Genomic DNA, 26,586 nt, shown 5'->3' with positions numbered 1-26,586 from the left:
TCTCGCTGTCACGACGACAGCGCAGCACACTTCATTTTTTCTGAAACTGCAAAAAGGTTGGATTTGATGGTGTCCCTAAATTTGTGGATCTAATTGCAGCCAACACACACACAACAATTTGACCGCACTTGGCCTTGACTTGTCGGTGTGGCAAAGGTAAAAACGAAAAAAAATAACCAAAACCAGGCGACAAATACTTAACGCGAAGAGTTGCTGTCTGTTTGTGTGTGTGTGCGTGTGCAATTTATTTTTTCATCCGCGTGGAGCGCATTGGAATTAAAAGACAGACACTTTGCAGTTCCACTGTGCGCGTGGCTCGTTGGCAGCAATCAACAAAAACAATACATGAAGTTCCCTAACAACTCATCTAAGCAACCCCCAATGCAATAAGAACAACTTTAGGAACGACGACAACGGCTTGGGTATCAAAAGTCTTCATCCGGAACAGGTGAGTGCGCAATTCTCCGCTAGCCAAGTTCAAAGCTCCGTATTAGCGGCTCCAGTTTTGGCTACGTTCATTTTTTGTTTTTGCAATTCCATCACATGCGATGCCGTTGCTTTTGGTTTTGGTTAATTTTTTTTTTGATTTTTTTGCCCTTGCCTTGTGTTCTACGAAAAAATATATTCTCGTCGATCCGAAGTCGTCGCTGCCGACGTCGTCGCCAATGCTGCTTACTCTCTCGCGCACACAAATTGCGCACTCTCCACTCAGCTGTCACTTTGAAGAGAATGAGAGCGACAGAGAGCGCGCGTCGAGGTTTACGTCGACGTTTTCTTCCCGCGCGCGGGAAATTCACAACTTTGATCATTCATAACTCCCACAAAGTTCCAATGATTTTTGCACACTTTATCAAATTAGATTCTGCATGTTTTAACCTCTCCATTGCATATGCACAACAATATGGTTTCATTTAGAAAATCGCCGAGCGGAGCCATCAAAGTTGGTGCCAAAACGACACATTTCGAGCGCGCAAAACAACAAAGTCGCGGCTGTTTTGTTTGTGTGTGAGCGGCGTTGCCAGCAGGTTGTCAATTTCGATGTGTATGAAGTCTGTCAACGTAAACATGCATTGAATTGACCTAAATTCGTGGATTTTCTGTTGCTTAGCAATTCTAGTGCATAGATTTCGATGGACAATAGAATTATTCATGAAATTTATTGCAATTTAGTCTTATACAGCGTGTTTATTTACATTTCTTATGGGTTAAAAAAAATACATTTAAATTTTTCTGCATTTTTCGAAATTTCTTGGCAATCAGTGCTGCTTGCAAGCTCAAAAGTGTTGAATTTGTTATCTGCTAATGGCCCAATTGGATCATCTTTCTTTGTCCAGGTGGCAGCGTCAACAGCTGTAGCGCGCGCAACGCCCGTTAAACGAGCGCCACAAAACAGCTGTTTATCGACTCACACACACTCGTAGGTCAACTGCCTGCCTGCCTGTTTGGCGCTTTAAACAGGAGCGTTGGCAGCTTCATTCAATAAAACCGCCTTCAGCTCCTGCGTCCATTGAGAAGAGGGGTCTGCGGCCGGCTCCTCCAATTTTAATACTTCTTTTTAGGTATCTGCCCCACGCATTCAACAGCCTTTGCATGCGTCTTCTCTGCGTGGCTTTTTTTTTCGCGCGCGAGATGCGCTCTCTCTCAGTTTGTCTCTCTCGATCTCTCTCCCTCGGTCTCTCTAGCTATGTGTGTGTGCTGCTGCTCTCCGATCAGTTTTGCGCTCTTGTTAAATGTCAGTTGGTCTACCAACAACATCGACAAGTTGCCCGTGTGGTTGTTGCATTTTTTTGGCGCTGCTTTCAGCGAGTTTCACTTGCACACACAATATACACTTTGCTTGTTAGCTGTAGCTGTCGCTCGGTTTCGGTCGCTGCCTCTGGCGCTGCCGCAGTCGACGTCGTCGGCGCTCTCTTGCTCGCCGATTTGCTGCCTTACCAACCATTCTTTACTTGTGATCACTGCTCACTGCTCAGCTGCTGCTTGGTGAAGTTCGTGGCCGGCGTGTGACGACGTTATAACAATTTTTTCAAGTGCAAATAAAATTTCCAATTTCCAATGTACAACTTTGCAAGCTAATCAATGTGTGTTTAAATTAGCCTCGAATTGTGCTTAATAAAACACAACATTTCAAAAGGTAAAAACTACGCCCCAAATGTTGCTCAAAAAAGAAAAAATATTATGTGTAAAAAATTACGCGTGTGACAAAGGTGGAATAGAATAGAGACTGCTTCGCTGTTAGTGTGTGTGTGTGTGTGTGCGAGTCTCTTTCATACAATATGCGTGAGTGTGCGAGTGTGTCGTCGTGTCTTTGCATTTTTTTGCTACAAATACAACAAGGCCCCCATAAAATAAAACAGGAACGTTTGCCAAATTGTTCTTATTAGAAATTTTGCACGTTGACGCCTCCCTCCATCCCTAGTTTTGTTTGTCAATATGGAATGTCCGTTACGTTCCGATTGGAATGTCAGTAACGGTTGAAATGCAATCGGATGGAAGTCCAGTTGCAAATTGGAAGGATTGTTTGTCGTTAATATGATTCCAATAAGACTTCGCGCATTTTAAAGGATCGCAAAGGAGTTATCTGCAAGATCAGTGAACGGTGATTGTTGGTAATGTAAAATGTAGGCATTGCTATTGTGGTGATGGTTTAGTTGACCTAGTTGCCTATTCTATGCAAATTACACTCTAATATCGTTTTGCAGATTTGCAGCTTCGCTGTTAATCGATTAGTCTTATTGGCAATTCGCCTACCCACATGAACCGGCACTTTCTAATCGCAATCGAATGATGGTGTGTGTTCATGTCGTCTCCCGCCCGATTGCACTTTTTCCCGCCATCCGAATAGATTTTGGGCGGTAAAACAAAAATGCGCCAACCAAACGCCCAATTCGCGCCACTTTACTTATGTGTTCTCTCCATTTTTTCCCCACGACCAATGACACACACACACATATACAGAGGCACACACTCACACGGAACATCTGTGAGCGCGCTCCCCGACTGCCCAGTTCAGTTGTCGCTCTTTCTCTCTCTCAGTCACGTCACACGCACACAACGAAAAGCACTCTTCCGTTTTATTCCAATCAGAATAACGAGAAGAATGAGGCGTCGCTGTTGACGTCGTCGTCAACGTACTCTGTCGACGTTAGCGCAATTTTGAGCGTCCACTTTTTCTTTCACCATTCTCGACAACAAAAACAAACAAAAACTTTTTAGTACATTCTACGTACATTCGTCGCAGTCGCTGTTGCTGCCGACTGCGCTGCTACGCTGTGCTTTTGAGATATGCGCTGCGCCGACGTGAAAAGTTCAAAGCAAAAAAAAAAAAACTAAAACAACATCGAGTTGAACCTTTTGAAAACTTGACGAAAGCGAAGCAAGCGAGCAAAGCGTAGAGCGCAAACAAGTAAGAAAATAAATAAAACTGAGTAAGAGACAAACGCGCGCGCCGCATGTAGAGACAGACATAAAGCAAGCAACTGAATTATGTCAAAAGTGGCGCAAAAATCTTTTGGTAGTACGTGGTGACTTTGCTATTGCTTGCTCAGCTAGCTGCCGGCTAGAGAAGGCGTTACACACACATACACACACACTCATGCGTAGAATAGCTGTGGGGTCTAAGCTGCGGTGTCACACCGAGCATCGAGTTTAACTTTGCCTCTGCTTGGGGTTCATTGATATTTATGTGTATGTGTGACTGCGTGTATGTGTGTATGTGTGTGTTTTAGCAGTTGGTTTTTGCTATTGCCTTCTTTTGCTTGTTTCAATTTACCTGCTACAATTTGTTCATTTTTGCGACTTTCTTTTTTTTTTCTTGTTCGCTCGCTCATTTTTGCTTTGTTATTGTTGTTGTTGTTGTTGTTTTTGTTGTATGTGTATTTTGCGCTCTTTTGCATTTTTTGTTGTGGCTGTTTTTCTGCTTTGTAGCTTTTTGCGTCTTGCTTTTATAAATTGACGTTTTCTTTATGTTTTTGTTGTTGTTGTTTCATTTTGCAAAATACTTGTTTTTTTTCTGTTTTGTTGTTATTCACTATACATATATAGGCATTATTCTGTTGTACATATGTATTGGGGGGCCTGTGCTAAACTGGCTACAAATGTTGCTTTTTGTGAAGGGTAGGGGGGGGAGGACAGGCGCAATGCGATCCGAAGGTTGTGTCATCAGGTTGTAAGACACAGATACATGTGTTTTCTTCGCTATCTTACAGATAGATCAGCATATCAGGGAACTACAACTGGGTTTTCACTTTTGTGAAGGCTTTTAGGCCTAGAAAACTTTTAGCACGCTGAAAAACCTGAAGCCATAAAATCCCTCAATATTGCAGTCTAATTGCTTTGTTTATGCGCTTACGCGTTCATGTTTTCATGATCATGGGTATTATTTTTTGAATTTGAAATCTTAATGCTTAACATATTTCATAATAAGAAATTCTCTTATTGTAACCAAATATAATATCATAATTGCAATCAAATTTCCCTAAACAAAATCCTAACTAAAAAGTATTTAAAATCAGGATCCAGTATATTTTCTCAAAAAATACTGCCATTAAAATTTAATTTATTTCAAGTAATATCTTACAAGTTATTTCTAAATTAGTTACAATCATGATCATATTTTCATAAAAGTAACTAAATTTATATACTTCTTCAGTTTAAAGTAATTGATTCAATTCCTTTGTCAGTTCATGGCATAAACCTTGTATCATTTCAATTGCTTGCTAATGGTTTCCTTTGCAAACTCCTTGAAATATATCCTGCCCTCCTACTCTCACATTTTCAACTGCAGGTACTTTGCAACACCGTTTTGCTATTTGCTCAACACTTATTAATGCTCTCTTGGTCAAGTGATGCGGCAGAAAATCAAAAGGAAATATTTCCACATATTAAACTCATTTGTTATATTTTTTCATGATTTTTTTTTCACCTGCCCATTTTGGCCTACAGAGAATTCCCAAGTAAAGATTCTCAATTATATGCATAATAGAGGACTGGAAACTATTTGGTTTGCCTCACAAATATTATATAGTATAGTATGGGATTGAATAGGGACGTGACTACGATCTCATGTATCGAAAAGCATTTTTCATTGTCTGGCGACGGTTTTGTCGCTGCAAAAGTGTGAGGAAGGCGAAGCTGAGAGAGAAGCCCTAGCTGTGGATGTGGACCAAGTGGGGGGAACACATTGAAAGGCAGGCTGCGAAAGGGCAGCCGAAAGCAGAAACAACAATGATAAACAGTTTCCAGTTATTCTCGTGCAAACACACAAAGGATCGAGAGAGGACGGAGAGAGAGAGACAGAGACAGAGAGATAGATATGGATATATGTATGCGACGGCCACTTGAAGCAGTCACATCCTTTAAAACGACGCTGCTAAATATAAACTAAATAATCAATTGAGCGCATCGTTGAGTCTGGATGGCCTAACGGCTACTTCAAGGCCGGCAATTCCTGGAACGGCTGCCCATTGAAGAACGAACTTTTTCTCTTCTCTTCCTTTTGTTTTTGTATTTTCGTGATTTTGGTCTCCTCGTTGATACTTTCACACGCACTGCGGCGCACTGTGTGCACTTAGTTGCCACAGATACTTTTACATTCTCGTTTACAGCGACAGACGGCAGAGCTCTAGATACAGATACATTTAGTTAGGAATGCGCTGAGAGAAATAGTTTTGGGTTAATTGCTTCAACGATAGTGAGTACTATGCATATATTAGGCATTGTGCTTACGAAACTGTTTTCCATATGCCATATGTTGCTCAACATATGCCTGAGTTGTACATAAACAAAAAGGTTATAAGCTTTCAAATGTTTGAAAAGTTAGTATACAATTGATATGACATCAAAGATATACATCATAAAAACAATTGAAATTTATTAATTATTTTCAACAAATCCAATAACTTATTTAAGCTTATTTAGGCTTCACACTTAAATATAGCTTAAAGCTCATAATGTTAATAATAAGCTTAAAGTTAATATTTTCACAATATGATTTTCATTATTTAAAAAGTTAGTATGAAATTGATATAACATCAAAGATATGCAGCACAAAAAAACAATTCAAATTTATTAATTATTCCCAACAAACCCAATAACTTATTAAATTATTCAGGTTTCTGGCTTAAATTTAGCTTAAAGCTCTGATGTCAATAATAAGTGTTAAGGACGCTCAAAGTTAAAAATCTTTTTACAATAGGATTTTCATTAGTGCATTTGATTGAATACTTTGCTATGATCTTGGTTTAAGCTTTAAATCACCTTAAGCTAAAGCTCATTTCTTTCAAAATTCGTGTACTAAAAGCTTTTAAATTTGCGCTGATTTTAGCGCCAAGGCACTTAGAGCTGCAACTAATTGCAGTCGCGCTTCAGGGACAGCAACAGGGTGGTGAGGGATGGCGAAGAGGATGAGGAGGAGCCATTGGCATTGACAATCCAGACAATCCACGCTACATATATACATATATATAAACCATATGAATGCATGTATATGGATATGCATTTATCTTGAGTATCTCAGGAATGTATCTTACTCGTTGTGCAAGCGCAGCCCAAAATGCATGCAACAACGACAGCGACAGCGACAGCGACACCGACAACCACAACAACAAAAGCAGGCGGCAGCAACACGACAAACAACTCAAAATACATTCAACACTCGCACACACACTCACACACACACACACACACCAGGTACGCACAGTCGAGGCATACACACCGAAAAAGGACGCACAAAAATTGCAGAGACTTGAGACAGCGACGTAGACAGCAAAGCAAGCAGAAGAAGTTGTAGACGAGTCTCGGAATTCGGCAAGGGATCAAGAGGGCCAGAGACCAAAGACCAGGGACCTGTTTTGCTCTTCTCTCTCGCTCTCTGCGATTCTCCATGTCTCGCTCTCTCTCTCTTTCTCTGGGTTTCTCTTTCTCTGTCTTGCTCTCTTTTCACATTTTGCGCATTTTTCGACATTCTGTGTGTTTTTTTTTGCCTCAAGTTGCGCGTTTGCTGCGAGTATCTTTATCAATTTCCTTGTGGGAAATTGTGTGTTGCACATAAACACACACACACACACAACACGCACAAAATAAATATGAATTGTAGTAGAAGAAAATTTGCTTCCTCCTCTGCCGAAAACAATTCCAGTTAAATCCGTTCGCATCTCATTGTTGTTGACCTTGGCCTCCAGGTAAACAATTTACTCATGCGTCGTCTAATTAGGCTCTGGGAAGATTGAAAGCGCCTTTCATGTTCCACTCTCTCATTCTGCTTCTGCTTCTGCTTCTCCCTCTCCTTCTCCACCTTCTCATCCTGCGCATCCATGTACAATATGTATTCATATTTGTGTGTATTTACCTGTCGCCGCATAATTCTCGCTAACTTGATAGCGACTAGAGAACAGATTGCATTCTGTTCTCTCTCTTCCTCTCTCTGTCTACACACAACTTAATCTTCATTAAGGCTCCTTGACTTAGTCTAGTCCGAGGTTCTTCCTCCCTCCCAAATAGACGATGCCGTGTGTGGCCAGAGAGCTATTGCAATTAGTAAGTCATTTATTATTGTTAGTTGCAGCTATTAATCTGGTCAGTTCTGAGAACAAAACAAGACGTCACATTGCGAGTCCTTTATTATTAATACATCCTTAAAATCACAATCAATTATCATTAGGATCATAGCTGATCAGTTGATCCCAATCGGCAGGATTTCCAAAAATAAGTTACTAACTTTATAATATAGTGGTATTATATTATTATGTTGGAATATTGAATTTTGAATTAAACATAATATATTGCAAATCTTTTTTTAAAAAGCAATTCTCTATTATAAACGATCAAGCAAATTCATAAAATATCAAATAAATGTTTACTTCAAGTGAAACAGGAACGGTTTTGAGGGTTGGGAAAAATGAGAAAGCAAAAAATAAAGTAAAAGGAACAAAAATGTAACCATAAAACGAAGAAAAGTAAAAGAAGGCAATTAATTAGTAGGCATATCCGCAATTAGTGTGAAAATGATGGTTGAAAAACTGGCTGGAAATTGTGTAAGAATGGGCGGCAAAAGGTGGAGAAATTGAGAGAAACGAAAGTCGTTAACTAAAAAGCAGTAAAAAATGGGGTAGTTATAGCAAACATACATCCATATCCCAGGCTGGTGAGGTGTCAAAGTGAATGCCAGACAAAAGCTGCACATAAATCGTGGCAAAAATAACGCCAGCCCATATGTCACAAAGCAACAGAGGCCGGAAAAGAGAGAAGGAAAAGCCAACAACAACATAGGCAACGAAAGGAGAAGCAACAGAGGGAAACAAGGAAACGCGACAGGATACGAATGCGCGGAGCAATTAGCGCAGGGGAAGTCAATTGAAGTTGCAACTACAACGAATTGTAAGACGAAATGTTGTCTATAAAGTAAAAAATACAAAACACGCAGAGACACAAGGAATCCTTTTGGGCAGCAGCCTGCATAACGTGGCCCAGAGAGAGAGAGAGAGAGGGGTTCGGATACGAGTTGCGAGTTCGACTTTGAGTTCAACTTTGAGTTCAAAGTATCAACAGCTGCTGTGGCATTCACCTGCCCGCAGACAGAAGGCGAATAGCCACATGAAAAGCCATCAACCATCAACAACAACAGGTGCATTGATCTCCCATATTAGAGCTCGATATAATTATGCGTCGCCTGTTGTAAAAACCTCCACTAGACAACAGAGAAGCAACCGCTGATGGTTGACGTTGCGCATGCGCCGTTGAATGTCGCCTCCACTCCCAAGGAGAACACCTGACACCATCAGCGCCAACGTCGGCCAAGACAGGAAGAGCCACTTAATCGAGACTCGTGGAAATTCTATAAATTATTTTGCAGTGGGCTACCTGTCTAATCCAATACTTGACCCATGCCTATCTATGTTCTATCCGAATGTAATTTGAATATGCATCTCCGACTACGGCACGTTCATTTTACATCATCATAAAATGCTGTTCAATATTTACTTTGGTTCTATTTTTTTCCAAAATGTGCACGTAAACAAATTTGTTTTGGGTTTTCGCTGATCCGTTGTCCATTTCTTGCTCTTGGACCACGACCACATGCTGAGTTCCCTTAGTTTCCACATGTTGTTATTCCTTTGGTTTTATGTGGGTCCTTGAAGAACCTTCCAGTTCTATCGTTAACTTCTGTAAATCGTGAAGAAACAAAACATATGACGAGTCCGTGCTCAGATAAGAATTACGACAATTTTTTACTTTTTCTAATTTGTTTTTCATTTCCATTCATTTTATTTCAGTTCCTTTACATAATCTGCACAACATTCACTGCTTACCAAGCAGCTCAACATATTCCAAAAATTATAAATTTATTATTTAAAAACTTCAACGGCTTATCAAGGCCGTACAATTATGGATTTATATGCCAAGAGGTGAGTATTCCTTTCTATTTTAACATTTTTATTTTCTAATTATTTTATTTTCGTGATCTATATAAAGTTTTTAATTAAGTTTTAAAAACCTGTAACATATTTAAATATATTGTATTCCATTTTCCACAGCCCAATCGTAATTAATAAAAAAGTATTAAGAAATCATAAATTATTTAGTTTAATATGTTGGTAAAATGATCTTCCATTAGTTAGGTAATTATTTATATTCTCTCTGTCTCTCTTTGATGTCTAATTTCCTACTCGCATTAGACGTCTTGACTTCCTTTTCCCCTTGAATTTTAGGCAAACCAACCAATTAACACCCCACATAAAATTGAAAAGCCAACTGTGAGTTGCTGTCTCTTCCAATTTGTTTTCTAACTGACTTCCTGTGGCGACACAATTCACGACATTCACTTCCTTACCGCCAAAGTGAGGATCACAACTATACTATCCTGGTAGAAGAGAAGGCAGTCAGTCGCTATGATGTTTATCTAATAATAACATTCCCGTAATTATAAAGTGACGGACCAACTGGTTATGGCTGACTACCCGCAAGTGGCAACTACCCGCAGTCAGTAGTGGAAAGTCTTTTGCTTTGAAGCCAAGTGCGATAATCTAAAATGCATTTTCATTCGCTTTTCCCGAAATTCCCAATTTAAACAGGACAACGCACAATCGAACAGCTGTTGTAGGTGTTAAAATAAGTTGCCTTTGATAACCAAGTGGCGCAACGTGCAACGCGCAACCGCCTCGCATTCCTTTACACAACGCATTCCGATGCATCAAATATAGGCGAGGGTCGTCCTGCGTATGTCCTGCGTGTGATTAGTAAATAATTGCGCGCGAAAAAGTCATTAGAAAAGTGTTTAGTCGCTGTCGAGGGAATGTTGAGAGACTGTCACATCATTGTATCGCTTTTTTTGTCATGTTGCATGTTAATAATGTTTTCATAACGCACATGAAAAGTAGTTATACTCTCCATATACTTTGTGGCTTTTTAGTTTTTGTCATGTCCTGGCCAGGACAATTAATTGACCCCCTTGGGCCACAGTGCGCGCTTCAATATAATTGCATAATTGCCCAGTCATTTGGCATCGTCAGTTGCGACCCTCGCACTATGTCAACTCACTCACTCACTCACTCATTCCAACTTCATCCGCGATCACTTAAGTGATAGTCCATTTTATGGACATAATTCGTGGTCAACATGTGTGCGACATAATTATTGGTATATGTAGCGAGGCGAAATATGTCAACTACGAGTATAACGGAATTCTCTCAATCATCAACTGATCAAGATGCACATTTTGGTTTTGAGGTTATATGCAAATTGTGTTGCATACTTTTGAGCGCAGCGAGAGTTAGGTTAGAATTGAAGCGAATTGAGAAAAATTCTTGAATAATAAATAATATATAATAATATAAAGCCAACTTTATAATTATCTTAATATAGTTAATACTGTAATTTACTTTCAAATGTAGAAAATTATTTAAATTTCTAAACGAAACTTGAAGAATATTAGAATTATTGCACTATATTAAGCAGTTCGTTATTAAAATATAAATTATGTACAAGAATTTCATATTATCAATATGGTATCATATTAAAAATATGCGAAGTAACTATCAAATCTAAGAAAATCTTTAAAATGTGGGATACTCTAAATATAAGGACTATCAAGAATGCAAAAGGATCTTAGCTGACTTGATATGAATAACAAATTTAGGAATGTTACATTTGACCTAAACTCCACGACGTCGGATATATGATAGATTTCCCATTAATTTCAATTTTTCCGAGTGCTAATCAATATGCAATACATAGTCGTATTTTACAATTTTCCTACCTTTCACGTATCATTGCATTGGCCTTCAATGATTTGTTTGCGACAATCTCACAGTTACCCCAAAAGAAATGTCGTCCCTTAAGATGTTACAGCTGCCGCTTTCTCTACCTACGATATTCACACCCAGATCTCTGCAGATCAACACAAAAATTTCCACGCTGCATCAGAGCCTTTCACAAGACGCAAAATAAAAAAATATAAATAACAACGACGAAGGAAATTGATTGAATGAACTTTCACCGGGAGCAAAATTGACAAATTTTTTGGTTCGGGTTGACAGCGAAGTTGAACCTTTAACCAAGCAACAACCTATAACTACACCCTTCTTCTGCTGACCTAAGGTTGACAAAAAGAGAAAAGAAAGAACAAAACTTGTGTGCGGTCGCTAGCACGTACGCGCCATTAGTCTGCGAGAGGATTCGTGGACCTCTTTTTTGTTCAATCGGCGAGGACTCTCTCGATCATAACTCATTTCTAAGCGATTCCATTTCCTTGTAATTTACTACGTGATTACTTTTTCTTGTTCATTAAACCATTAAACGGGATCGATAAAGCAGCAGCAACAACAACAGAAACAGCAACAGCGAAGGAGCATCAACAAGATTTCTTGGTCGTAGCATTTGAATTTATGTGCAGCAGCCCCTTTTTATATATTTTGTCGGGAACATAGACGTTTCTTTAAAGAACCCCATAGCACCTTTTGTTGCCAGTTACGAGTTGCGTCAAGGGTTAATCCTCATCTTGCCAAACTTCTCCAATTGCAAAAATTCGCGAAACGAATTGCTTGAAGTGCAGCAGCTTCCTTCTGTTTTTTGACTATTGCCGCAAGAAAATTCGTTACTGCTTGAAACAGAGATAAACATCTGCCGAGGAATAAAGTATATACAATAACTACTATAGTAGTTATGATTCCTGAAAATTTGGTTGCGATCAGATAAAATTGTCGAAGTTATTAAAGAAATAGGCAAACACTTACTTCTGAGTTGCTTTTATCTGGTATATTGTGCTATGGTATATTTTGAATGCGGTACTATGTCGATATACCAAATATACCATTTGGTATATTTTTAGTATTTTTGCAGTATATTCGGTATATTTTGAGAAAATACCGCAAAATATGCTTTATTCAAAATGGGTAGCGGGTATCTCACAGTCGAGTACACTCGACTGTAGCTTTCTTACTTGTTTTTTTTTGTTGCCGCAAGAAAATTCGTTACTGCTTGAAACAGAGATAAACATCTGCTGAGGAAAAAAGGAGGCAAACACTTCCTTCTATTATGCATAATGCATAATGTGCATGCAAATTTGCCAAAATTGCTTAATTTTCCCAACTTGAAGAAGGGTCTCAGCGAGAGAGAAAAGAAGAGTGAGACGTGCTGCTCTCGATTACAATTTCCCGGATGTTAGATGTTAATGTAGCCGATGGGTGCCTGTCAAAATTCAATGAATTTATGTATCTTGTATCTTGTATTTTTAGGTACGCCCCTATAGGCGCATTTCTTTTTTCTCGTGATTGAGTGGCATTGAATTTCCCTGCAAATTTCTATAACTGTACTAAAATGTTGTTGTTTTGCTTTCTCCTTGCAGTGCCAACACAACCAGCAGCAGCCGCAGCACCACCGCCAATGCATCCCAAGAGCAGATAGTCACCCCCGCCAGCATCAACAGCATCGACAACATCGATTGCAGCAGTAGCAGCAGCAGCACTGGAGCAGCAGCAGCAACAGCATCAGCAGCAGCCACATCCTCAACCTCAACTCATCATTGGCCTTGGAGCAGTGTATCCACCACGTCGGATATGTGTTCATGTGATAGTCAAAAAAATGCAACTTCTGCCACATTTGCAACTGGCAGCAACAAACGCAAGCGTCGTTCTTCATCAAAGGTGAGTTTGCTCCGTCCGTCCCCCACTTCATTTACCCCATTTCGATAAGGTTTATGAATGCAATTAATGTAGAATAGTGAAGAGGTTCAGCTCAGTTACACTATTAGCCTCAATCTAGTTCACTCTCTCACTCTCTGTGAATGTGGCGCCTCTGACTGATATCAGTGTGAGCTGCGCAATCTTATCAAGGAAATGCCAAGAGTCTATCCGCCTTGTCAATGACCCAAACGATCTTGGCATGAATGAATAGTGCAGTGCAATCGTCAGCTTTCTTCTTGTTTGCTAGACTTTGATTTTAGCATTAGGTCATCTATTTGTGCATAAATGTTTGTCTATTTCTCGTTAAAACAGGAAATCGAGCGCCAGTGATTGAATGTTTTCCTTTCAAAGTGATCAAAACACTTTCATTACATTTTTATTTCCCAAATAAAAACGTTCACTTTAGTTTGATAGTTGTATAAGCTTCATTTCCTATCAGCTCCATTTCGAATATGTCTATTTATAAGCTTTGAAATTATGACTTCAATGTGATTGTGCTTGTGGAAAATATTCATCTAACTCAAACAGCTGATCACAATTGTATTTGCACAATTACTCATCAAAATTTCCATGCTTATCTTCATTGCGTACGTTTTGTACGAGTGATCATTGGATTATTCAAAAGTAGTCATCATTGCTGATAAGGTTAATGTTCCATTTTAATATTCTTACGTACATGTACAATATTTAAATTTCATTCATTCATGATCTTAAATTTCTTCATTTAGATGCAATTATGTAATTACAATTTGTGCTTTGACTAAAGTATTTAATTTAGCTGAATATTTACAGTATTCTAGTAATGTCCTTACGTAAAAAAGCGATATTGTCATTTATTAAAAAGTGATCAAGTGATCAATACTGATATATAATGCAGAAATGAAATGAACGAATTCATAGGATCGTTGACTGTGCTTGTACCGTATTCAACATTTAAGAAGCATTAACAATTAGAAATTTATCTGCGTTCTAAGTGATCACCAAGTAATATAAAGTGATCTTCATTCATATTATTTAAATTAGATGTAAATTGCTTGTGAAGATTCTCTAAAATTTGTGTTCTTAGATTTATTAACTTTTGCCGAAAAGTTAAAAAGTACTGATACTGATCATGATCACAATGATCCACGTGATCAACCAAATATTAGCGATCTTCATTCATTAGGAATTCTAAGCATATTTATATAATTGGCTCTTAATATTCATTTAAATAAATTACAACCTAAAGGGTCTTTAATAGATGTATTCTTGGATTTATGATTGATGTCTATCTGAAATAATCCTATGCAAACGAGTCAAGAACAACAATTTGGCTTGCTAACGAGTAAATATGCTGGTTACATTTAGTTCTTTGATCTTTCGTTGCTTGAGCTGTGACCAAATAAGCCGTTAGTCACGTATCTCTGGCTACTGGGCATTTATCGTTGAGATGCATCCAACGAACCCATATGCGAGAAGACAAACACAATGCAGCAAAGATCAGCCCAAAAATAAATGCTACTTATGAAAAGGCTCATTTAGCGGTTCGCTATTTTCGAAAGTCAGGACGTGGACGTCTTGGTGCGTTGCTTGCTGCGTTTTCAAGTAGCTGCAATCAGAGGAAGCCTGCAACACAATGGGAAGCCTGAAAGACCAGCACAGACAACATCCTCTCTGGCTTCTGTGCTATACGAGTATGTGATAGACAGGCAGCTGTGTTGGTGCAAAGGATTTCCAAGCAAATGCTTGTGTGTATCTTTTTTCTTAATTTGTTTTTTTTTGCTTCTACTTTTCGAGGGAACCTTAAAAAACTGGGAAGGCTGCGAGCAATGAACTTGCAGAAACACTTTTATATGTATGCTATATCAACTATGGGTTGTTTTTGCAAACGACTCTACCCCAGTTTAATGCTGCAAAACAAATGTCATTTTGCTCTGTGTTGTGTGTTTGCTTTTTGTTTTTTGTATTTTCCTTCCACATTTCGCTCAACTGTTTTGCCTCAGCGCCCCCCAAGAGCCGATGGCTAAGAATTCCAATGCTCTTGCAATATGTTGAGCATATGCACAGTAGGACAATACGACAAAAGGACAGACGACGACGGCAACGGCGACGGCAAAGTTTGAGTACGTTGCGCATGCTCGCACACCTTGAGAGACGGCTCCAGGGGTGGGTTTTATGCGCAGGACCTAAAGTCAAGGCCTTGGCGAAAATGTCCGTTAAGGCGGCAAAGAAGTTTTTGAAATTGTAGTTATAGGTTAGGTTAGGTTAGCTTAGACGGGTTTGTCGTGCGTGAAGAAGAAGCGCCCTTAAACGCGTGTAGGAACTAGATCAAGAAATGGGACGATGATGATGATACTTGATGGTACGAGGAGACGCCTTAACCACAACAAGAACGCACCGCAGGCGCACTACGGGGTTGCACTCCTTATCCTTTGGCGAAAGGATCGCGACGACGCGACGTTCCAATGCTGTTTCCTTCCTCTATCTAATTAAATATTCATCGAGACGACATTTGTGCAGTAGCAAATGAAAAATAGTCGATGTACTCACTGGCTGACTGAGTTGCATTACCGGTCTTAAAAAACGGGACACCTTTCCTTGACGATCCGATCGGATCCTTATATGCAAATGTAGTTCCTTCTGTTCATTAGATTTCCGTTAAACTTTTATGCAAATCATTTTCTTATCGCGACAGTAACAAAAGGGACGAATGCTCTGTAGTGTGTCATCTGTTTATGGGACGTTATGGTTTTCGTCCTTAATTATTCTGGGGATTCGTTTGCATTCTTACTTTATTTTTTGTTTTGAGCTTGAAATATTATACAATATTTGTTTAGCGTACGCAAAAGGATAAAAATTATGGTATTATTTTACCAATTTGTCAGTGTAATGTAACCCTTTTGTGCGTGATATGTGTAGACTGCTTGCTTCGTTGTGTTTTTTTGTTTGGATCTTGTAAGCATGAAATCAGCACAACCTACCAGTCGACCTACCAGCCCCTTTGTCTTCTCTTTCTCTGCTTTTTTCCATCGAAAAAGGGATATTTATTGAATACCGCTGCGGGTCGGAATTCTCGACTCGGTCCTTGGCTCATCTCGGCTGCAATCAAGTGCAGAGCCTTGTGCTTGATTTCTGTCAAGTCACCAGACACATTGAGAAAACTTGATTTCGGTTTCGGTTTCAAGTTCCATTTTGTTTTAGTAGCCGATTCCCAGGCATCGTCATGCATCCCATTTTGGAATAGACAAGGAAAAATTGATGTAATTTGACGTGTTTTCCATTTTCTAAGAGGATTTCATTTAGCTTGATAGGTAAACACAAGCTTAATGACAGTTGTGTATCGTGCGAAAGAATTGCCAGCTTGGGGTAATAATATTATAATATGATAACATGAAGTTGTCTATCTACAGTGTGGGAACTACATTTTTAAGGCATAATAAAAAAGAAGAAAAGTTAAAAATGAATAGAGAAGCTTTATATTTTATTTGTTAATAAACCAAACAAATAAACCTTCAAAAGAAAATATGTAATTATTAAATATTGAATAATCATAAGCTAAGACTTTCAGTACTTAGCAATATTTTATTTTCATTTCGTATTTCATAAATATCATATTATTTTATCATTAAGGATTGCAAATCCTTTCCCAATTGCCCATTGTCAGATTCGGTTTCACACTCAAAACTCATTTGCTTAGCTGTCCCTTTAATGCCGCTGCAATTTTGCGTAAATACCGCAACAATTGAAGCCGCAGAACCTTTTACTTAATCCATTTTGTCATGGAATCTAACCAATTGCATGATTAATTACACTCGACAATCCGACACGAGGCGACTCTTTTTCCCGCTCGGACAGTGGAAATTGCCACTGGAAGAATTTCCATAATGAAGTTGATGATGACACAAAATATGTGCAATGTCATGTCTTGGACAACCGCGGAAAATGTTAAAAAGGAAAGCATTAACCCCTTGTCGGAGCTGATGACCAAGGGTCAGTTCTTAGCTGGTCGGGAAATATGAGTGTTTGTTATTGTCCTGCGGCCAGTGTGTCCTTTGGGAAATACGTCATGTTTGCATATCATTTATTAGCAGCAAAGAGAGAGAAATATTGCTGTTTGGCTTATTCTGAAGATGGTCAACGCGCTTGTCATTTATCATTAGAAAAGTTATGAGTTCGTTTCAGAGTTGCTTAGGAATTTCTTAAGGAAATTAGCTCATGCCACTGCATGTTGCAGCTGCCTATTGCAACATATTAACAATTATCAAACTGCGATACGAAATTAAATGTTATGAAAGAAGTTGGTCGGGGGCGAATGCAAGAAACTCGAGCTACGAGCACAATGCGATATTACACACATACACACACACACACATAGTAACAACAACAAAAGTTACACCTGGACCCACGCCAAGGTTCGAGGTTCGAGGCGTACGCTAAGCGACGCCTGCGTCTCGGGGTCCGACAACGAGGACAGGGACGCAAGAAGCGAGGAGGAGAAGAAGAAGAAAAAAGGAAAGGTGTTTCGGTATTTACAGGGCGATCGAAGCGGCGACGGCAGACGAAAGATTACGACACATAAGCGCACTAGGACTTTAGGGTATATTGGTTGGAGTGCACAATACAATGGACAACAGAGTGCTAAGAATGAGGATGACGATGAGGACAACCATGAGGTTGACGTTGTCGGGGACAATTGTCGATTGCATCATCTGCCGCTGTTGTTGTTAATGCTGATGCTTTTTTTTCTAAAACGAACTCCTGGCGATATTTCGAGTGATGTTTTGGGTGTCCTCGTAGGTTCCAAGTAAAAGTTCTCTAAGCAGGGATTGAGATCGAGAGCAGCTGCCTGCTGCAGTTCAGTTGAGTGCATAATTATATTTTTGCTGGCGAGAGAAATTCAAATCTTGAGACAAATGCTAAAAGAGGGCAACCCAGTTTAACCCTTGTTAAACTTGAGCAGCAACCCTCTCACTAACTCAGCCCACTTTGCTTTACCGCTCAGTAAATCCGCAGAGCTCAACACACAAGATCCACGGGGATCAATGCAATCACTCGGGTTCACATGCTCGGCATTAGCTTGCACATTTATTTGCCAAGAAATTCGTAAATCTTACGCTACGCTTGACCAGACACAGAGCAGACCTAACGACAGATGTTGACCAGTCAAAGATATGGTTGTGTAACTTATGCCATTGCACGCTTTGATTTTAATTACATTACATTCCATGACATGTGTCCATTTCCATTTCCATTTCTATTTCCATTTGCCTTTAGGGTAAGGGTAACATTTTATGCCAAGAATAAGAAATTAAATTTGTCATGCGCTTCTTCTTCTCTCTGCCTATTCACCAGGTAAACACATTATATTTCTTCCTTCTTCTCTGCTCTTACTCTCAATCTCTCATTTAGGGTGCAGTTTTGGCAAAAACCTACTCAAACAATTAAATCTGTCACATAAATATCATAAAAATTTACGTTATTTCCCTCATTTTCATGCAGCTTATTTTCCTACAAATTATGTGAAAATCTTTAATGAGCCTTCGCCCGGCAGGGATTGTTAAGCTTTTATGATGTGCGAGATTGACAGCTTCTTTCTTTGGGGGGTTGCATTCAACCCAAAGTCTTGTAACGCTTCACTGAGCTTCAGTCGAGGTTCCATTTCATGTCCATAAGCAAAGTAATTGTTAGTCGTTTAAAAAGTATTTCAGAAATGTAAAAAAGGAAGAATTTTTACTTAAATGATTTTTATTATTTTGTGGATTGAGTGTAAAAATATTTATATAATTGTTGAATTTATGGAGCTCTTTTATAAGTTTGATCTTATATCTACTATTTTTTCCAATTTCTGTGAATTTTATGGGAATCTTTGTGTTTTCTTTGCTATATTAAAAATGTCTTCCGAGTTTCAGTTCATATCATATTATTTGAAAATCTATGACCTGCTCTGCCTTATATTATTTATTGCGAATTCATTCCGCAATTTCTTTGACTTTTTTTTTTTTGGCAATGCAACAATGGAGTATTTGTGTTTTCTTGCCATTGTCCTTCCTTTCCTGCATCTTCTCTTTGACGGTCTCTTTCCATTAGCCCCGCTCTATATTTTGCCTTTAGCAACACCCCACATGCTGCATTAGTGGACTGGACCGCATTCAAGACCTTTGCCAAAAGATAATTTATTGAAGAAGAATATTTGTAGCCAAGATCTTAGGCTGCAGCTTGACAGCTCGAGCCAAAAAGGCGATAATGGTAGGGAGTTTAGGGTAGTAGGTAGTGATTTTCTTAACGTGTCGTCTACCTGGAGTAGTTGACAAAAATAATTGTAAAAAGGATCAGCGGCAACGGCAGCGGCAACAGCCGTCAGAGGGATTTGTTGGCTGATAAACTGGCAGACGCAAACTGCAATGCAAAAAACAACAAACGGGCGTCTTAAGAAATCGAATCCGAGTGCAAGCGAGAAGGAGATAATGAGAGAGATAGAGATAGAAAGAGAGGTCGATCCTGTTTCACCGTTGCATTGCTATGCGAGCAAAAGCAACCCCTATTTTCCACTGCATCGCTGAGCAGGATAACGACAGCGACAACAACAAAACCGACGACGTCGACGACGACGACGACGAAGTTAACGATCAGGGGATCGACGATCTGGAACGAGCGGCGATGAGCTCAGTTGCACAGCGCAAGTCAACGCGTTTGGTACACGACAGCTCAGAGCGGAGATCAAATTAAACCAAATATTTTGAAATGCAAAGAAACCAAAAATAAGAAAATGAATCGTTGTTGCTGAGCCAACGAATAATACAATAATAATAGCGAAATTAAAGAGTACAAAATAATCGTAGCACAGTTGCACAAGAAAGACTGACGACTATATAAAAACCGAGTGCAAAAAACCTAATTTAAGAACCGGATTTCGCCAAAAATAAATAAAAGATCAAGCACAGCAGCGATTAAAATGTTTTAAGTGCAAACAAAAGACTTTTATCATACCAAAGAAAGAACTAATCACGATAAAACCAAAGACTGCTGCTAAATTATACTAAATAAATCACAAAGCAAAAGTGCAATACACACACACACACTCGAAACCTCAACATCAATCTCAAACTCTATCTCAAAATTTAACTCGCTCTCTCGATCCCACGCTCAACGGCAAGATAAAAGTGCTATTGTTATAACTGTAATTGTTAACTGGAAACTGTAACAGGAATTTGGAGCTAGAAACCAGCATCCAGCTGACAACAAAAACATATCGTGTGTGGTTTCCTCATTGTGCGGGTGCATCTACAATACGACTCTCGACAGGATTAAAACATTTTTGACAGGCGTGCCCTCATAAATTGATGTTATATTGGGACATCCTTGAAGTGTCTGCCAATTAATTCGAAACACGTTTTTGCCCCGTTATTTTTTGCTGCTTTTGAAACGCGTTTCTCTTGCTCCTTTGTTTCGGCCAGTTTCTACAAATTGTTGTTCATGTTATTATGAAGCTGGAACAGAAGCGAAAATTCATCGAAATGGTAATAATAATTCAATACAACTTTATATAATTTTAATACTAGAAGAATACTAGAAGAGTAATTTAGATTTAGAAAAGATGATAATCGATTAAACATTCAACAAATGTTAATCGATTATAAAGTTTTTGCAGGAATTCCAGTCATTTTAATGTATCGGTATCGATATTGAGTTAACTTGATGTGTGACAAAAGCTAGTTGACTTCTTGCTCTTCTTCTTCTTTTGCATTTAGATTGATCGGCGTGCATAAAAATGATTTTTGTAATATAATTTAATATAACTAACATAATAACATTAATATGTTTGTTCTTGCAGGATCCTGAACTTGGTTTTGAGCCACCATCTGCCAAGCGTCAACAGCGCCAACAGTTTCGCTTTGTGCCAGCCTCGGCTTACGGCAGCGATCAGAGCAATCAGTCCTCGGTGTATACGTCACCGTTGACAGCGACAGCGGCGCTGGCGGCAGCAGCGGCACAGGATGTGCTTAGCATACGCAGCTCACCAGCTGAAGAGCTGTCGGAGGCGCCACACAGTCCGCTGCCCGACAGCCCAGACAGTCCGCCAAGTCCCGATCGCGGCAACAAGCAACAGCCGGTTGTGGTGCGCTATGCGGCGGAGCAGTCAAAGGCGAATGAAGTCGACGACGAAGAGGTGCTGGACGATAGCAGCGAGGATTACTCGTTCGATGAGGACGACGAGGATGTCGACGATGAGGATGAGCAAATCAATTCGTCAAGCTCCTCGCCAGCCTCCTCAACCACCACCACGACCACGGGCTGCAGCCAGAATGGTGAACGCACTCCGGCCACCGCCACACAGCAACTGCATGATCCTAGCAATGCTGCTAATCGCACAGTGCTGAAGTTGAATCAGATGGACAGTGCCACGCCCCACAACAATTACAAGTGCATGTCGCCAGCCATGGAGTACACGTTGCGTCAATGCCCGCTGCCGGCCTTGTCGTGGGCCAATGCGGCCGATGTGTGGAAGAATATGTGCTTGCACGATGAGCAGGATTCGCATTTGCGCAGCAGCAGCATGCTGGATCATCATCCTGGTCTGCAGCCACGCATGCGCGCTATATTGCTCGACTGGTTGATTGAGGTGTGCGAGGTGTATAAGCTACATCGCGAGACTTTTTATCTGGCCGTTGATTACCTCGATCGCTATCTGAATGGCGAGCGTCAGGTGCAGAAGACGCATCTGCAGCTGATCGGCATCACGTGCCTCTTTGTCGCTGCCAAAGTGGAGGAAATCTATCCGCCGAAAATCTGCGAGTTTGCCTATGTCACCGATGGTGCCTGCACCGAGCGTGACATCCTGCAGCACGAGAAGATCCTGCTGCAGGCTCTTGGCTGGGACATTTGCCCCTTGACTGTGACTGGCTGGTTGGGCGTCTATATGCAACTGAATGTGAACAATCGTACGCCTGCTTCGTTGACGCAAATTGGTCAGCAGGCTGCGGCTGCGAATGCGAATGCGACGGGAGAAGCTGATGATGCCTTCATCTATCCACAGTTCTCGGGCTTTGAGTTTGTGCAAACAACGCAACTGCTCGATCTGTGCACCCTGGATGTTGGCATGGCCAACTATCCGTACTCGGTATTGGCCGCAGCTGCCATTAGTCATACATTCGATCGGTAAGTTGAGCAGATCTCATCAGTTGCCATAGGCAGATGAACTGACTGTTTACTTGTTTCTTTTTTTAGTGAGACCGCTCTGCGTTGCTCGGGACTTGATTGGGAGACAGTGCATCCATGTGCACGCTGGATGGAGCCCTTCTTCCACGTCATCTCCAAGAAGGCGCCCTATCTGCACATGAATGAACAGAACGAGCAGGTCACAAATAAGTTTGGACTTGCGCACATCTGCCCCAACATTGTCACCGATGATTCGCACATCATTCAGACGCACACCACCACAATGGATATGTATGTAAGTATCATCAGCGAGTAGGCTCAGTCTCGAATTAGTTGTTATCAGTGTTCCAATTGTATGCTAAATGATCGTTTTACTTTTGCTCTCTTTAGGATGAACTGCTGATGGCACAAAACGCATTGCATGCGATGCGCGCACGCACTCAGGCCTCGCCGGCGACGGCACTGCGCGCTCCGGAGAGTCTCCTAACGCCGCCAGCCTCTAGTCACAAGCCGGATGAGTATCTGGGTGATGAGGATGAGGTCGTGGCAGCCACAGTCACCGCTACCGCCACCGCCACAGCGTCGGCAACAGCAGCAGCCGCAGTCACAGCTGCGAGCAAAAGCAGCTCAAGCAGCAGTAGTCGAGTGTCCAGTCACAAGCAGCAACAGTAGAGCAGGGAAGGATGTAGCAGTCTAGTTTAGATGGAGATGAGCAATTGCTCTATCGCCGCCTTGTCACTGACTCTCTCTCTCTTTGTCTCTCTTGCATGCTTGCTCTCTCATACACACACACGCCCGCCCTAACAGTTTTAAACGCTAAGTGTTTCTATTAATAATAATAATATAAATATATATATATACAAATATTATAAATTATTTATGCTAAGTAAAAAGTTATTAGTTTCCTAATTCCACTGCTTAAACACTATTTAATTGAAATTTACATATTCGCGCGCTATTTTTGTTTTGTTTTTTTTAGTTTGAAATTTGCTCAAAACTCGCCGCACACTTTAGTTGTATAACAAACAACAACAACAACGACATTAACAACACACAAACACAAACAAAAAAGGAAACATAAAACAATACCTATTTAAATATGTGTATTTATAAAAACAAACCAACAAACAAAATATAATTTTAATATCCACTATATATATATATATATATAGAAATAGTTATTGCACAAAATTGAATTCAACAAATACCATTTAGATTAATTTTTTTGCTACAGACCAACTTAAAGTTGGACAGTGTATTTATTATAGACTCCAGACTCAAGCAGAAAGCACACAAATTGTTGGCAAATTGAATATATACAGAACACACAGACTTCGCTGTCAGTCGTCAGTACAATCGGTTTAGACATTATCATTCATAGCGTGAGACAAATATTAACAAACTAATCTATGCATGAGCTAAAGCCAAGCACAATTCACTTGACTAATAAACTAAAATTACTTGATAAGTTGAGGGCAAATGCACAGAAACTAAAACGACTAATGCTTAATGCGGCAAATTCATCCATATATTTATTTATACAACAAATTAACAAACTAACCAATCAACAAACAGAACACAAAAACAAAACCACAATACAGACGATAAGTCAACGCTGACATGGAGAAGTAATTAAGAGATATATATGTATATGAGTAATGGCAATTGAATATCTGAGAAAAATGAATATGAAATTAACAAATACAATACAAACAATTAATTAATGTAACGCACATGTATTTGCAACATTTTATTGTAGACTAATTTGCCATAATTTGCTAAGCAAATAAATTTTGTATATATAAATATATATATACTATATATATATGAGCACACACAAACACAACATATAAACAAACTGAAACGCATATAATATATTATTATATAAGTGTACAATTTCTATATGTATATTTAACACAACAAAACCACAAAACAAAACAGAAAAAAAACACAATATAGTAAAATTATTCACTTAGCCTAAGCTAAATTAAACATTAAGTGTTCATATGTCTAAGAATGGAATGAAAACAAAAAAAAAATGCACACAAAAACTAAAAAGCACTCTACGTATTTAAGTTTTATTTGTAGTTTTTAAAGCAATAATCATTTTAAAGTTATGAATTGATTTTAAATAATTTCACAAGTACGCTTATCCATGATTTAATGTCAACAAAAAACAAACAAAAAAATAAAATAAATATATATTGATATTTTTGTATATACAAAACCAAAACTAATACAGTGTTTATTTTTAATCATTGTTAAAAATTCTGAAAAATGCCAAATTTTCATGAAAAGCAAGTGCGAAGTAACGGTTACAAAACTTTGAGAGCTTTCTTGAAATTCACAATAATTTTCGTGACACGAAAAGCTTTCTTGTTGAATAATTATGCTTTAGACACAGTCCATAATTTGAACGTGTTTGGGTAAGTAAAATATAAATAAAATGATAGGAAATAATTTGAAATTAATAATGACAGATTTTAGATTCACTTTTAGGATGTTTTTAATTATAATGTGAATGAATGTTCTATTTTATAATATGAAGATTTACTAAAGCTCGCGCGATTTGCATAGCTCTCATTTTTATGTTAACGTTCCTAGAATAGTCAATAATCGCATCGTCAGTATTAATTGTGTACCATTTTCAGCAACATGTTACATTACTATTGTATTCAAATTATATAAAATTAAAATTAATATCAGAACTAAAAGTAAGCAAAGATCTTTTTTTAAAAAGTTCGCCTTTGTTTTAATACCGAATAAAGTGTAACCAAGCTATAACCAAGGGAAGTGGTAGATTTAGTATATTTTTTTGGCCTTTAATACACATTTTTAAATTCCACTTGTCACTGGTCACCCTGTGTTTTATGACCAATAACAAACAACAAACACGTTCAACCCCAATTATTCGATTACCAAGGACAACTGTTGTGTAAAGAAATTCAGTGAATTTGTGAAAATACTTATTTTAATTTATTTGGTAAACTTAACAGAAAGCAAACAAATTTTTTAAATGGAATTTGAAAATGTTAGACACATTTTAAGAGTGTTCCTTGAAAGTTGCCTGTCAGAGAGGCAAATATACATATACATTTCCAAGCATTTAAATGAGCAACTTGGCGCGCGTTTCCTTGTCATGTGAAATGTTGCCCTCTCCATCAGCTCTCCCCAATGTTGTTTTCGAAGTGGCGAGCAACATGCTCCCCAAAGCAATGGCCTCAAAAAGAGCGCAATGCTCTCAGTTTCAGTTCGGTGCGTGAACCTGGCGAGTGTGGATGCGTTTTTGCGCGAAACGCCAAATAGCCAAAAGAATTAAATCTAAAAGCCAATACAAAACAACAAAACTAAAACGCGACGCCTACATATTAAAACAAAAACAAAAAAAAAAAAAATAAATACATGCTAGCAGTGCAATAAATAAATTGAGAAATTGACAAAGCACACATTGATACAAATGAGCATTAATAGTTAAATTCGTGTTTTTTGCTAGTGTTAAAAACGGGAACGTCGAAAACGTCCCAAATAAAAATTTACATCAGTCGACAAAATTAATACAGTGTTGTAAAACAAGAGGTAGAAACGAATAAAGCACGAAATACGCGGCTGCAATTTAGAAAAGCCATGTGAAAATCTGTGTACACCACAATTTCTTAAAAGCAAATGTAGAAAAAATTATATATATATATATATGTATATAAATATATATGTAGCCGTACATTACATATATATGTATATGTGTGTGTGGTAGTACAATATTTGTGAGCGCCAAAAAGCCGAAGAGCAGGCCCCAACTCTGACGCCGACGCCAACGCCGCGCAGTCATATAAATTGTCTCTCGTCGCGCGCATTTCGAAAGTACACGTCCTGCTCAACGTTCTCGTAGTAAAAACGTCGTAGCGTGTGTGTTTTTTGTCGGCAAATCTGTTGACACTAACGGCGACAGCAACGTTCACTGCGACTGCGACTGCGACAGCGCTGTGCTTCGCTGCACATAGAACGGAGTACTCCGCCAATTTCGCCTCACCGTTCCATTCCCGCTAGGCGTTCCTGTGCCAAGCAAATTTTTGTTTTTGGTCAACGAGCAACGCTTTTTCGCACTCAAGCTTCGAAATTGCGAATTTGGCGCGCTGAGTAAGCAAGTGTAAGTGTGACTGAATGCGAAACACTGACGGTATCCCGAGAGTGCGAGAGCGAAAGCAAAAGAGAAACTTTAAAGAGCGCGAGAGCGCGGCTATGCTTGACGCTCTCGCACTCTCCCTTCCCAAGCCAC

At 39.2% G+C, this 26,586-nt stretch overlaps 3 protein-coding genes across 7 annotated transcripts in view; all 3 read left to right on the top strand.

Moving 5' to 3' along the window:
• LOC133839503 (sex-regulated protein janus-B) overlaps nucleotides 1-26,586 on the top strand; it is a 188,801-nt gene that overhangs the window by 226 nt on the left and 161,989 nt on the right. The gene's annotated exons all lie outside the window — the stretch shown is intronic.
• On the top strand, nucleotides 30-24,330 carry LOC133839376 (G1/S-specific cyclin-E). 4 transcript variants are annotated; one of them, XM_062270886.1, is made up of 6 exons: nucleotides 30-448; nucleotides 9,273-9,404; nucleotides 12,842-13,139; nucleotides 20,989-22,313; nucleotides 22,383-22,608; nucleotides 22,704-24,330. In XM_062270886.1, the coding sequence occupies exons 2-6, from the start codon at nucleotides 9,385-9,387 to the stop codon at nucleotides 22,983-22,985; spliced, it is 2,151 nt and encodes a 716-aa protein (XP_062126870.1). In that variant the 5' UTR covers nucleotides 30-448; nucleotides 9,273-9,384; the 3' UTR covers nucleotides 22,986-24,330. The 4 variants fall into 4 exon arrangements, with proteins under 4 accessions (XP_062126870.1, XP_062126886.1, XP_062126878.1 ...); XM_062270894.1 differs by lacking the exon at nucleotides 30-448 and adding an exon at nucleotides 1,792-2,134; XM_062270902.1 differs by lacking the exon at nucleotides 9,273-9,404 and having other exon boundaries at nucleotides 31-448.
• The window catches only part of LOC133839370 (voltage-dependent calcium channel subunit alpha-2/delta-3), a 56,047-nt gene continuing 55,023 nt past the window's right edge, over nucleotides 25,563-26,586 (top strand). For both annotated transcript variants that reach the window (XM_062270873.1, XM_062270863.1), the window contains exon 1: nucleotides 25,563-26,457. The gene's annotated coding sequence lies outside the window, so the exon portion shown is untranslated. The remainder of the gene's footprint in view (nucleotides 26,458-26,586) is intronic.

Source organism: Drosophila sulfurigaster, chromosome 2L (assembly GCF_023558435.1).
Source record: "Drosophila sulfurigaster albostrigata strain 15112-1811.04 chromosome 2L, ASM2355843v2, whole genome shotgun sequence".
NCBI classification, from domain to species: Eukaryota; Metazoa; Arthropoda; class Insecta; order Diptera; family Drosophilidae; genus Drosophila; species Drosophila sulfurigaster.
Note: the sequence above shows the minus strand (reverse complement) of the source record. Positions and strands in the feature narration are given on the sequence as shown.